Source organism: Lepidochelys kempii, chromosome 3, assembly GCF_965140265.1.
Source record: "Lepidochelys kempii isolate rLepKem1 chromosome 3, rLepKem1.hap2, whole genome shotgun sequence".
Classification (NCBI taxonomy): Eukaryota; Metazoa; Chordata; order Testudines; family Cheloniidae; genus Lepidochelys; species Lepidochelys kempii.
In genome coordinates this window covers 110,774,640-110,789,585 of record NC_133258.1, presented here as the reverse complement: position 1 = coordinate 110,789,585, position 14,946 = coordinate 110,774,640, and the positions used below count along the sequence as shown (strand labels likewise).

The 14,946-nt window shown below is 40.9% G+C and overlaps 1 protein-coding gene across 7 annotated transcripts in view; it reads right to left on the bottom strand.

Annotated features, from left to right (window-relative positions):
* Positions 1-14,946, bottom strand: part of GRM1 (glutamate metabotropic receptor 1) — a 339,484-nt gene that overhangs the window by 137,882 nt on the left and 186,656 nt on the right. For all 7 annotated transcript variants that reach the window (XM_073337558.1, XM_073337560.1, XM_073337561.1 and 4 more), the window contains exon 5: positions 6,012-6,258. In XM_073337558.1, coding sequence (XP_073193659.1) covers positions 6,012-6,258 — 247 coding nt within the window. The remainder of the gene's footprint in view (positions 1-6,011; positions 6,259-14,946) is intronic.

The following is a 14,946-nucleotide window of genomic DNA, read 5'->3' as shown; positions in this document are numbered from 1 at the left end:
AGACTTGTGATGAAATCACCAGAGTTGGCACCACTAATTTCTACTATTTACTGGTAGGTATTCTCCAAGGGCTAGATTGTGCCTTTCATGCACAACCTTCAGCAAGGTGGAGTGTCTAGCTGTGCTGTCCCAGGAGGAATTGTATCTCGGAGAATACGGTTCCTCAAAAGAAAATCTCCACTTGTTCTGGACGGGAAGTACTTTGCTAAAGCCTTTTTCAGGGTGCAACATATTGACCTCCCTTGCAGACATCCAGCCTCCAGTGACGTCTGGAGGAGAGGGAGTCCAGGCTCTGCCTACTTCCCATTTCTCCTCAGTTGCTAACTCCGAGCATATACCCTTTGTGTTCCTCCAGCACCTGGAGCTAAGATTTGCGTAGGCCTAATGTGACCATATGAAGGGGCAATAGTCAGTGAGGAGGGGAAATCTTTACACCCACTAATTTCTTGTGTGGCCACATTAAGGCTAGTCACAATCTAGCCCCGCATAGGGCACTATGGTGTTATACATTCTGGAATCATCATCCAATTAATATATTCAAACCAAACAAACAAGAGTGACATAAATTAACCAAAAACATTGATTTAACAATTAATATAAGGCAGCCTTGCAAGACGGTCAGGAAAATGTATCAGCCCAGACCCAAAAATCTACTTTCCCACCCAAGGCAAGTAGAACAGAATTTCCCAAGGCCAATATAAAGGAAGCATAAAAACACAGCTTCTGGAAACACTCAGCTACCCATCTTCACCCTCCACCATCACACCCTGTCATCCCTGTGTGCTGGGACTGATGTGTGAAAGTCTTTTATTGCTAACTGTTTTGCTCCTGCTTTCTCTCCCTGCCTGTAGTTTGTGCAAAGTGATGATTAACCGCTGTAATTTCATGGGGGGAAACAAGCGGGAGTGATGGAATGAACAGAGAGCAGCATAAGGAGGAGAAACCACAAGTGAGGATGGATAGACAGGCTGGCTCTTGAGAGACGGGGAAGAAGATCATTGTGGGTGGCAGGCGGGGGAGTGTTTTGATCTAAGTGTATGTGTGTGTGCGGCAGGGGGGGGGTGGGTGAGAAAAGGCTGCAACTGGAAATTGTGATTTGGACTGTAAATTGAGAAATATGTTCTGCTTTCTAAGGCTGAGAGTCCCTGCTTTGGTTTTCTCTGTAGTTGTTTCAGTTCTTTCAGATTGATTCTTTACATTCATATTGAGGTCAGAATGTTTTATTCTAAAGTGTTACTAATGTATATGGGCTGGGGAATGAAGGGCACACAGGGGTCTGTGCCCTTAGTAACAGATAGGAATAGGTGGTTGGTTCTGGGTAAAGGGGTCATCACAACCAAATCTTTTTCTTTTCCCCTCAGAGGTTCAAATAAACAAAATATTGTTTGCTGGTTTAGAAAATGTCAGATACCTTTGCAGTTCCATGTGCACGAGCCTCTTGAACCTCTGTCTGCCTGCCTTTTGCTTTGCATATCTTTGGGGGTGTATGGCCTTTTCTAGAGACTTTTCAGAGAAGCTGGATCCATTATAACTGTGCTTATGTAGGACCTAATTCTGCAACTACATTTGCGTGGGCAGACTCATTTTCCAATACTGAGCCTCACGGAAGTCCGTGGGGCTCCACATGAGTGTGACACTCTGTACCCCAAAGCAGCACCCTGACACTCCAATATTTCTTAGGTAATCTACTTTGATCTGTACACTTATTACTTATAATCACTCAAAAACTATCTTGCTGTGGTTAATATATCTGTTTTATACTTTACCTAAAAACAGTGTGGCTTGAATGAAGTGCTTGGAAAATCTTAGCTCAGTTAACAATAGCTGGTGCAGATCCACTTTCCTCTGTAAAAGTGGTGGACTAGGTAATAAACTTACATTGGTCAAGCTTTTGACCAGGGCAGGATGCAAGGCTAGGACCTGTGGAGAATTGGCTGGAGCCTCTCTCTTGTTGGTGGCTGTCAAGAGCATTCATGTCACTTAGCGGGGGGCTTTCCTGCCCGTGAACGTTTGTCTAGAAGGAGTCTAGAAAAGGGACCCATTTCAAGGTAATCAGGACGAAATTCCTCCCCACTTTCCTGTTCTTGTAAAGGGAGAATATGAAAAAGGAATGCATTGTGCTGTTCGATAGCTTTGTGTATAAACTGTGCAGTACTTCATGAAGCAGTATCCTCAGGGTCCACTATAATGTAGATGTGATATACATGAGTATAAATGAGCATTAGTAGTTATCTCCTGCTAGAGAGCAGAACCTATTTGTTTCCTATTATGACCTTGAATTAAGCAGATGTACAATCATGTACTCCGTACTGGCAAGTGAATCTGGGGGAGGGGGACAGAAGATCATTAAAGGCTCACATTGCCTTCATAGAACTTTTAGTCTACATGTGTTTTTTTTTTAAGGCAAATAACCTATTACATGGCATAAACTAGCATTACTATATACAACATCAATCAAGACTTAGCAAATGCTGAGATAAGTTTTAAAGTTTCATCTTAACTTTTCCTCTTGTGATTATGTTTCTAACTGTCCTCCTTCATATCATTATTAGCCAGCTGTCAATGTATACAGTATGCAAACTGAAATCTCTTACAAAATCTTACACGTGCTTGCAGTTTGAGACTGAGCTTGAAGTTTTAAGACATAATGAGATCTACCAGACAAGCTGATAATTGGATAGAAAGTTTATTTCTTCTTCTTCTTTTCTTTTCATATATGCATGTACAAAAGTTCTGCTCTGAATACATGGAAATTAGGTTTGGGATATTATTCAGTTATTTCCCTCCGCTCACACATGCAGTATCAATGTTTGTCGCAAAACTGTTTTAAAAAAAATCTCAGTCAACTGCGACAAAGCAGAGAAATTTTCAGCCAAAAAGCCATTTGTTTGAGAAAGCTGTGAGCCATTGAAAAATTAGGACAATTAAGGAAGTTGGATTTCATCCTTAAATATGGCAGCACTAATGACACCTATTATAATATATTACATGCAATAACCTACGTTAACACAATATTAAGGCTGCAAAGCCAAGTGTTAAAAAATGCTAAGACCAGAACCCATTATTTGCTTGGCTCCCAATCTGGTGCACCATTCCTTGAGTCAAAGGGGAGGGATAGCTCAGTGGTTTGAGCATTGGCCTGCTAAACCCACGTTTGTGAGCTCAATCCTTGAGGGGGCCATTTAGGGATCTGGGGAGTTGGGGATTGGTCCTGCTTTGAGCAGGGGATTGGATTAGATGACCTCCTGAGGTCCCTTCCAACCCTGATATTCTATGATTCTAAGGGGGGAGGGGCTGCTGCATTCTTGCCACTCTCCTACCCTCTCCCATTCTGGAGCTCTTGCTTTTGACTACCATTTCGAAGGCTCATGGGATATACTCACTGCAGATGAAATTTTCAGAGATTTTCCCAGTAAATCCCCAATAATCTCTACTGAGCAAGTACAAGTGAGGCTTTTAACTCGACCAAGTCTGGGTGGTTTTCCTTAGAGACAAGCAAAAGGCATTCTCTGACTCTGGCACTATCCTCTGACAGATCTCAAACACTGGCTGCCAAGCAGGGAAGCACAAGAGCTCTTCAAAGACAGAGGCGGTGGGACGGGAAGAGGAGGAATAGTTGAACCTGTTTTTCTCTATGCTCATTGTCAGAAAGGACCCAAACTTTTTCATTAAACCGTTTAAAAAATATGTTCAGTCTGAGGCAGAAAATAGGTCTAAGAAAATTTCAGACAAGTGGATAAAGTTGGACAGAGTTATAAGGAACTGAAAATAGAAAGTGTCAGGCAACCTGAACTATGCATGATGCTATCATCTCCGTCTACAGTTACAATCAGTGATGGCTTAAAAAGATTTCGTAAATAAAATATAGCATAAATGTTAGTGTTCAAGGTAGGAACATTGTTCTTCTCTGTCTTGTAGGGGTTTATTTATTTCTTCATACAACAATACTGCAAACTAAAGCTGAAAAGCCTTTTACTTGAATGACCAGAAATGCACTGACAGCTCACTTGATTTGGACAGGTCACTCACGAGCTAAGGGTTTTACAGCTTAATGTGTTACTTTGAGCTCAGTTGATAATGTGCTGGGAAATTCAACCACTGTATATTTGCTAACATAATAGTAAATATTGTTTGTTTTCTCTTGTTATATAAATAAATAAAATGATTAAACTTTAAAACATTGCTCCAAAGCAGTCTGAGAATGGTTCCCATATTTGTGAAAATATTAAAATCTATTTTCCCCCCAGGGACACAGTCTCCTCATCTATCCCGATAAAGCAAAAGGTCACAGAAAAGGCAGTCTGTTCTGTTCCAGTGCTCTTTGTTATATTTAATTGACAAAGTGTTGAATGCAAAATGGAGCTTTATATTTCATTAAGGTATGGAGACACTTTGGCATTGATAAAATGCTACTGTACATTCATCTATGCCACTCAAGGACTTTTGCTCTGTACTGTAGAAACACTGGGACATATTTTCAAAGTCAGGTATACACTGTTGAAAGTGCAAATTTGCATAGGCTTAAATTCCTGGATGTATCCAAATGTCTGATACTTTTTATTTATTGATCTAAATTGCTCTATCCCGTGAGCAATATACACTGGTACAAGTATGAAATATATTGAAAACGAAGGAAAAAATCAAAAAATATTCTTGTCCATAGTCATCAAGCCAAGCTTTAAAATATAAGTTACCAGCAAAAGAAAACCCACTCTCATCCAATCCATCCAAATTCTAAACCTGTCCTACCAATAGAAACTGGGGTGGGAAGGGGAGGGGGAGATTAACCTTGAAATGGATCAAGGGGTGAAGGGAATGTGTTCCAGAGTCCAGAACCACTCATGGAAATATCCTGTCATAAACCCTCTCCTTTTTAAATTGAGGGCCGTAAAACTGTAGCCCCTCTGCTGATCACTGCTGCAGCAGCATTGTGTGAGGAGAGAGGTGGTCTCTCTGGTAACCAAACAACGTAAGGACTAGCAGATCTAAACGAACACCAAAACTAACTGGTAGCCAATACAAACTACACAGCACAAGTGTAGTATGTTCCCAGTGTGAAGAATTACTGAACAGACTGACAGTTACATTACTCATCAATTAAAGTTTCTAAACAGTCTAAGGGTGTAGCTGTATTTGTCCAGGTATATTGACTTTGAGTATGTAAGGCAATTGCTGGCCCCTATCTCTTAAACTCTGGCCTACTCTACAGGTCTCTTTGGCTGAAGAAACCCAGACAAAATACACAGCATAGGACTGATGAATGAGGTGATGGGATGGGGTGAGGAGTAACTGACCTATCTCTTTTGATTGTTCAAGCAGAGTTAAATATACCAAGTAGCACAAAGAACAAAAAGTGAAAAACCAAATGTCAGTTTTAATAACCTATGGTGTTAGTAAGAGAAGCAAGAACTTTTTAAAGACATTTTATGATGACATTGGCTCTTGCAGACATTCTCTGAAGCCATCTGCCAAACTGTGAAGTCTCATTTCATTCAGAGCACTCTCTTTATACAATACCAGTTCTTTGACTCCATTCATCAAGCATACACAGAGCTTTAGTCTCCTCTCGCTCAAATCAGTTTAACAACTGTGTTACTCTACTGACCTAAATGAAGTAACTTCTGATAGACACCAGTGTGAGTGCGAGGAGATTCAGACTCAAACTCGCTGAGCTGAAACATTTCAGTACAAGTCATGCAACTGAATCATCCTATAATTACTCAGAAAAACTTTGAGGCTGAAACCCCAATGGTATCTCAAACTCAGAAGTTCTGGCCTCCTCTCGCCAGAAACACTACAAAGGGTTACACATCCTACTGTAACTCCAGTCCCATTACAAGCTGTAGCTATCAACAGATCATCCTGTATCTGGAATTACTTTCACCCACTGACAAGACTAAGTTCACCCATATACCCCAATTTCTGACAAACAGTTTCTGCATGCTCTAGTTATGCTAGCTGTAGCAACACAATTATTTGCTTTAATTCACTGACATGAATTAGCTCCTTACCTTCCAGGGGCATCTCCCTTTTCATCAAACCAAATTTCCTCTCCTGAAACACCAATGAATGAAGACTTTATGAGGAATTCCAAGAGTTTGCTGCCATCGATGGGTGTCATGGCATCACACAGCCCAACATGTCCTGGGCAAAGGGAATGATGCATATTTTGTAGGCCATGAGCCATAGCATATATAGCATTGATGACAAATCCCATCTTACTGTCCTGGACATAGTTTTCTTCTAAACTCTCATTGCCTACAATAAGAAAAAAACAAACATTACCATAAGACAGAAATTAAATAATTGCAGGGACTCATGGAATGAAGAAGAGGGCGATTTACATGATTTTTCAAAACAATAGTTAGCTCATTTCTCTTAAATACTTTTGAAGCATAACAATAAAACTGGTTGGGAATTTTCCAACTAGTTTTATTTTTTTATTTGAAAATGTGAATTTCTCAAGACTGTTTGCAAGAAAGGGATGTTTTCAACAAATCTCCTGATTTGACCTTTAAAAAAAACATTATGAAACTGTTGAAACTTTGAAAGGAAAAATTTATTTATTGATTAGAAACAACTTTCGTTTGAAATTTTAATTTATATTTTAAAAAGGTTAAAACAATGTTTTGAAATTATTAAAACTAAATGTTTCAAATGATCTCATCCAATTTTTTTCTGGATTATCTGTGAAAATTTTAGATATTTTGACTTTTCGTCCTGTTTCGGGATAGGAAAAAAATTTCTAAAAAATCTCAAACTTGTGCAGAAAACTCCAGTCTAATAAACAAATCTAAATCAGTGTAATCTTTAAAAAAAAGATACTGAAAAGAACTCCTATACTCACTGCAGAAAACTTGATAACTATTTTTTATAGTAATACAACACTTTAAAACACTAGTCCACATGTGCCATGTTGGATTGCTGTGGACAATAAACAGAAGTTCTCGATACCCAAAGATTTTTTATGTGACTGAAGTGTAAAAGGTGCTGGATGGATTAACAGGCATTGAAGTCTCTCTCCATAGAACAGACACAACATAGCAGTGAAAGTTTTCCCCACACGTGACCTTCAGATCTGAACCACTGACTTTCAGGATGCTATCAAGGAATGTCCTGATCCTGATTGTGTTTTGTGTGATGCAAACACTAATAGGAAGTAGACTACTGCTACTATTTTCTGTCATGAACTACTGAAAAGCTATCAGCCAAAACTGAAAGCCTCCATATCTCTTTCCCACTCTCCTGAGTCATACTGATCCCCTGGAGGCTGTTTTTACCTGTAGATATCCTACCACCCTACCCAATGTCTAATCTCTGCCATCCAATTTCTCTTTGTCCACAGAAGGCTTTGGCTCCACTAGGAAAAAAAAGATGTGTGAGCTACCATGTGTTAACTGATGTGTTAAAATCCTAGTGTGAATGAGGCAGTTGTAATATGTGTTAGCATGTCAAGTAAAGCCATGGGAAGGGAGTTATCTTGACCTGCTAACATATTAAAAGTACACCTTTTTTCCTAGTGTAGGCATGGTCCAATCTTCAAAGCGGATAATGAAGCTGATCCTTAAATTTCTCCCAGGAAGATGCTCTGATAAGGCAGGCATTCCCCCTATTTCCCTTCCTCACCATCACAGCTTAGACATGTAACCTGGTGATATGTTGGAATGATATCATTTCAAAAACAGAAATACCTGGGTTTCCTTGGGCATGGGCCTCCCTTAGTGTAAGGGCCCCATTTATATTGGTAAGAGTGTCTAGTTTCAATAGCTATTCTGCAGTATTCTGATTCCCAAGTACAAGAATGAGCCATGCAATAACTGGTTGGAATGGCAAAGAAAATAGTGTTTTGAAGGTCACAAAGTGCGGGAAGCAAGTCATGTGTTTTTCATGCTGCAGGGGATTTCACCATTATTATGAGCACCAACCATCTGCAGCTGCAGCCAGAGATATATTTCAGAGATGCAACATTTCTTCTAGTTTCCATTCAAACAGCACAAAGCCAACACAATGACATCACTAGAAACATAGTGAGAATAGAAATTTTACAAGTAAGCACATAAAATGTCTGCATAACTTATACCCTGTGAAATTATAATATATATTTCAGGTCAGTGCAGATACATTAGAACATGTACCGCATGCAAGAGGTATCACATGATCTAGAAGTTATCTCAGCCAACTCCAGTGAGGGGTTTGATTATATTTTTACCCAGCAGGCAACAATATCCATTGTCTTTAAATGTGCCTTGTCTGTGGATTAGCACATTGGAACAGAAGCACCATACAAATGCCACTTACTTTACCTTCCTTTTCTATTAACACAAGAGGAGTATTGTCAGAGCTGTCCTTAGCCATCGTGGTGCCCTAAGCAGCCCCCATGTTGGGGGGAGAGGGGGAGGACTACACCAAAGATCTGTGGGGGTCAGGAGCAGGCTTGGGGGCTGGGGGGAAAACCTCCCCCCAGCATGAGCCAGCAGAGTGGAACGGGTTGGGGCTGGGTCACTCCACTTCCTGCTGACTCGTGAATGCAGGGCGTGCCTGACCCCTGCTGCAGTCCCCTAGGACATAGTTCTGGGGAAAAGGGGGAGTGGGGGTGCAGCAGGGGTGTGGGATTTGGGGAAGAGGCAGGGCGGGGGCAGCTTTCCTGGCCGGCTCAACCGGCTGGGGGATCAGGCTGGCCGCTGCAGCAGCACGCAGCTGCATAGGGCACCAGGAAATTGGAGGCAATTTGGTGCCCCAAATTTCCTGGTGCCCTACACAGCTGCGTAGTTTGCATATGGGTAAGGATGGCCTTGAGTATTGCCTTCATCCCTCTTTGTAAGAAAGATTTAAGGGAGTAAGGCTCAGCACTGCAGTTCCCTGCGACTCAGTTAAGAGCTTTTAAGTAGCTCTCAGAGTGGAGATGCACAAGGGAGACCAAAATGGCCCAGGGAATGTTGGAGTAGAGCTTTAAGCCTGCTTAGTGGTTCCTGCCCTAGTGCGGCACCATCCTGAGCTTCCTTTCTTCTTCATCAGTTAAACAATAGCGCCCAACATTTCAAGTGGCTAAAGCGGGACACAGTGCCATGTCACACAACCAATCAAATTTGCTCCATCCAGGCCTCCTTAGACAGACACAGAGGGACGGCTGGTCCAAACTTGAGTTGCTCCATGACCCTGTGCACCAGGTTGCAATGTCACTTCATTTGGGGGCCCCCTCACAAATGCGGGACCTGAGACAAATTGCCCTGCAACCTGGAGAAGTGGTTTGGGGGCGTCACAGCAGGACAGTCCCGTGAAACCTGGGACTGCTCGGCGGTCTGGTGAAACTGAGGGAGAAAAGAAATAATTTAACGAACTTTTTGCTATCCCAGCTCTAGAAGACTGCTTCTTGAAGGAGCCAGTGTCAAAATCTATGTATTTCAAATTTTCTGAAATAAAGTATTTGGTTGGGAAGATAGCGGGACACACTCAAACATGAGACAACTTGCAAACATTTTAAAAGAGAGACTCTTTTTAAAAGACTTCTAATCTGGAAAAGTATGTGCTCAATTCTCTCATGACTTTCAGAGTTAATGTCATTTACCAATGAGATTTAACTGTAACACTGGAGAGTATGAGGACTCTCCAAGGGAGTCAAAATAAGTTTTGCACTGGAGCTCTGCTTGGAGCCTTAATTCTGAAGAATCTATTTCCTCCCCATAGTGCATTTTACTCTTCAAAGATATCTCGTGTTTTTCATTTATGGAAATAATTGTATTTCAACTGAAAACATCTGAAGACCTAGTATTGTAATTAATAATCCACTAATCAGTCTTATGGACAAAAGGGGATATCTCCCAAAAACCTACTTGTTTCTGTGTGAAGCCACATGACTGTCTAATCCTATTTCTTCATTATAAATTTCATGTACATTATGCGTTTGAGTTTGTAAAAAATCTGTGGCACAGACAACTACTCACAGAAAATGTTGTTTCTAACAAATTGAGGACAAGCAATTTTGTTTCTCTCTTTTTGCTAGAGATAAAACTCAGATGTTAATTTAGCCTCTTTTAAATCTTTAGAGAGCAGCTTTTTAATCACAGTGTTTTCATGAAACAGATAAAACATTCTATTTATGGTGTTTTAAAGTTGTCATTTTTACCGCACCTGTATATCAACATTTAATAAGCAAAAACACCTCTCAGAAAAACTAGTGATCATTTGATTGTGACATGTGGGCTTCACCTTCCCCTCTTCGTCCTCTGACAAAAGATCATTAGTGCACACTAGTTAATCTGAACACTTGAAAGTGTCTGAATCAACATTAAAAAAGGAAGTGTTTTTGTTATTTTTTTAGAAGCTTTAGCTTTCACCTTTGTAAGCAAAGAATTGTGATTTAGATTCTTGCAAATCATGTGAGTCCTGGATTAACTGAAAACACTTTAATTAGGTCATTATCTTTAGAATGACCTTGAAGGATTAAAGTGTCCTAAAATTTCTTCTTCATGCTATTTCTAGTAGTGTTGATCTTCTTTTATGTTGCTTCAGTGCTGTTTTGAGTGGGGTTTTTTTTAATCACATCCTGGTTTTGTTTGTTGCTTTCGCCAATCATTTCCTTTTTATTCAAGATAAAAACAATGTTCTGTTTGCACACAAGGGGCACAGGAACCACTACGCAAATAACAGAATTTATATAGTAAGAGGAGGAAGAGAGAGGCCACTTAATTTAGCGCCTGAACCAACATCATTAAAGTCAGTGGGAATCTTTCTTTTGATTTTAATGTTTGCTGGATCAGGCCCACAGTATCTTCTATCACAGGGGTCGGCAACCTTTCAGAAGTGGTGTGCCGAGTCTTCATTTATTCACTCTAATTTAAGTTTTCGCGTGCCAGTAATACATTTTAACGTTTTTAGAGGGTCTCTTTCTATACGTCTATAATATAGAACTAAACTATTGTGGTATGTAAAGTAAATAAGGTTTTAAAAATGTTTAAGAAGCTTCATTTAAAATTAAATTAAAAGGCAGAGCCCTCCGGACCAGTGGCCAGGACGTGGGCAGTGTGAGTGCCACTGAAAATCAGCTCGCGTGCCGCCTTTGGCACGATTGCCATAGGTTGCCTACCCCTGTTACATCAGATGCTTGCACAGCACTTTACAGACATGGATGAATTTAGTCTAACAACATCCCTGTGAGGTAAGTAAGGAAGTAGCTTTATCCTGGAGCACATTGGATACCATGCAAATCATGTTTGCTATAAATTGGAATTACTAAGAAACTATACTCCTATTAAAATTATGACTAGAAGGGAATTATGGTCTAACACCTAAGGTAAAGCCCAAGTAGCAAACCATAAGAATTTAGGGCATGAATAATTATTTGTTTGCAGTCCTCAATGAGGGTTCAGGGGAGGAAAGAGCTTGGGAGGAAGAGAAGGGTTGTGGAAATCTTCTTGTTGGGTCTCTGCTTAATACAAGTGAAATTAGTCAGCAAATAATTTTGACCACCACATTCATTTGATAAAAATCACAATTTGTTCATAGACCACTTATGCTCCGGAAAAGAAGTCAAGATGTATTGAATAAATTGTTACAAACTATTTGCCCAGCTGTAGTCATTAGTTCAAATGTTCATTAGTGACCAAAAACCATTACCATCTGTTGGCTGTTCAGTGACACACGAAGTGCCTTGATGGTCTTGCGCCAATTAGCAGAGATTACAAAAACTGCTATCACAATTAGCATCTTTGCTGACAGTATCAGCAGAGGCACTGGGGCCTGAATGGGCCATGGAAATGATTCCTCCTCTGCTACCCAGTCTGTAGCCCTTCCAAACTTCAAAAGCCTTGTGAATGGACAACATAGGAATTTAGCAATCAGAATTGGGGCTGATCGCAATTAACCGTGCAGTTAAACAACAACAGAATACCATTTATTTAAATATATTGGATGTTTTCTACATTTAAAAATATATTGATTTCAATTACAACACAGAATACAAAGCAGTGGTGGGCAACCTGCAGCCCGTGGGCTGCATGTGACCCGTCAGGGTAATCTGCTGGCGGGTCATGAGACAGTTTGTTTACATTGACCGTCCGCAGGCATAGACGCCCACAGCTCCCAGTGGCCGTGGTTCACCATTCCCAGCCAATGGGAGCTGTGGGAAGCAGCGGCCAGCACATCCCTGTGGCTCACACCGCCTTTCCACAGCTCCCATTGGCTGGGAATGGTGAACCATGGCCACTGGGAGCTGCGGATAACCTTGCCTGTGGATGGTCAATGTAAACAAACTGTCTCGCGGCCTGCTAGCGGATTACCCTGATGGGCCGTGTGTGACCTGCAGGCCCCCCACCACTGATACAAAGTGTACAGTGCTCACTTTATATTTGTTTTTGATTACAAATATTTGCACTGTAAAAACACAAAATAGTATTTTTCAATTCCCCTCATACAAGTACTGCAGTGCAATCTCTTTATCATGAAAGTTGAACATACAAATGCAGAATTATGTACAAAAAATGCATTCAAAAATAAAACAGTGTAAAATTTTAGAGCCTACAAGTTCACTCAGTCCTACTTTTTGTGCAGCCAATTGCTCAGACAAACAAGTCTGTTTACATTTGCAGGAGATAATGCTGCCCGCTTCTTGTTTACAATGTCACCTGAAAGTGAGAACAGGCATTCACATGGCACTGTTGTAGCCGGCGTCACAAGATATTTATGTGCAAGATGTGCTAAAGATTCACATGTCCCTTCATGCTTCAACCACCATTCCAGAGGACATGCGGCCATGCTGATGACAGATTCAGCTAGATAACTATCCAAAGCAGTGCAGATTGATGCATGTTCGTTTTCATCATCTGAGTAAGCCACCAGCAGAAGGCTGATTTTCTTTTTTGGTGGTTCAGGTTCTATAGTTTCCACATCAGAGTGTTGCTCTTTTAAGACTTCTCATTCTCCACACCTCATCCCTCTCAGATTTTGGAAGGCACTTCAGATTCTTAAACCTTGGGTCAAGTGTTGTAGCTATCTTTAGAAATCTCACATGGGTACCTTCTTTGCATTTTGTCAAATCTGCAGTGAAAATGTTCTTAAAATGAACAACATGTGCTGGGTCATCATGCAAGACTGCTTTAAAATGAAATATATGGCAGAATGCAGGTAAAACAGAGCAGGAGCCATACAGTTCTTCCCCAAGGATTTGAGTCACAAATTTAATTAATGCATTTTTTTTTAACGAACATCTTCAGCACGGAAGCATGTCCTCTTGAATGGTGACTGAAGCATGAAGGGACATACGAATGTTTAGCATATCTGGCATGTAAATAACTTGCAATGCTGGCTACAAAAGTGCCATGCGAACGTCTATTCTCACTGTCAGGTGACACTGTAAATAAGAAGCCAGCAGCATTATCTCTCATAAATGTAAACAAACTTGTTTGTCTTAGTGATTGGCTGAACAAGAAGTAGGACCGAGTGGACTTGTAGGGTCTAAAGTTTTACACTGTTATGTTTTGGAGTGCAAATATGTAACCAAAAACATCTACATTTGTAAGTTGCACTTTAATGATAAAGAGATTGCACTTCAGTACTTGTATTAGGTGAACAGAAAAATACTATTTCTTTTGTTTATCATTTTGACAGTGCAAATATTTGTAATAAAAGAATAATAATATCAAGTGAGCACTGAACACTTTGTATTCTGTGTTGTAATTGAAATCAATATATTTGAAAATGTAGAAAAACATCCAAAATATTTAATAAATTTCATTTGGGATTCTATTGTTTAACAGTGCGATTTAAACTGCGATTACTTGTGATTAATTTTTTTGAGTTAATCGCATGAGTTAACCACAATTAATCGACAGCCCTAATCAGAATCCATTTCAGCTACTTGAGTGAGGATGTCTAAGATTAGGGTATGTGCAAATGCACTATAAAAAAATTGAACTATTTTGGAAGCACAGTAAGGGCTAGATCCTTGTATGGTGTGCAGTTAGACAACAAGGAGTCTTCCAAGTTGGGCTGGCCTATGCAAGGACATGGCACAATTCCAGCTCCTGTGTTGACAAGGGTTCTGGGACAGCTCCCTCCTAATTCCCCTAGAGGAGTATGAACCTGCACAGGGGCAGGGATGAAGTAGAGCCATGGCTCGGTTATCTACCTCCTCTCTCCCCCATGTACCAAAATGTGCAGTACCCCATGAAGCAGTAGAACAATGTGCATGCTTCCCCATCTAGCGGGGAGCTCTGGGAGGCAGACTCCTCATGCTCTCTCCTGGACAGTCAAATGCTGCATTGACATTACTACACTGGTTTGTGCAAGTACTATCCAGCTAGCTCCTCTTGAGTATCTGATGCAAGGAGTGATGTGCTGGCTACATAATGTATCTGAAAATAATGGGAAGTAACAACCTACAAATATCTTAAGATTTCACACTGTAGGCCTTCCTGAAGTCCTAGACATAGTGAACAGTGTGAACCAAAGGCTGTGAACCAGAGTGGGCCTGGTCTTGGCAAAATAACGCCACATTAGGTATTAGCCAACACCAAACTAAACAGATTCTTGACTGGAGAGGATGGTTCAAAAACACAGGTCTATCAGGCAATTATGTAAACAAAATCCCAAGAGGAACACACCAATCCCTCAGGTAAGGATGGGATGACAGGATAATGGATAAGGATGTTTTGTTCCAGTGAGCAGGTACAAGGATAAGGGTGGTAACTAACAATGTCTGAAATGTAATTCGGAGCCCTGGGTGCTTGGGACCCCTGCAACGAGCGTGTGCTGTGGACCTGTGGGATCGGTCGACGCTACCCACGGCTCATGTGGTGCCTCATGGTCTCAGACACCAGCCGATGGTCCAGGGACATCTACATCGAACACATCACCGGCCACCGACAGTACCAGGAGGTGTGAGCCGGTACGACATCGTGCATCAACTATGGGAAAGGGACTGAGAGACTTTTTCCATTGGACCATATGAAC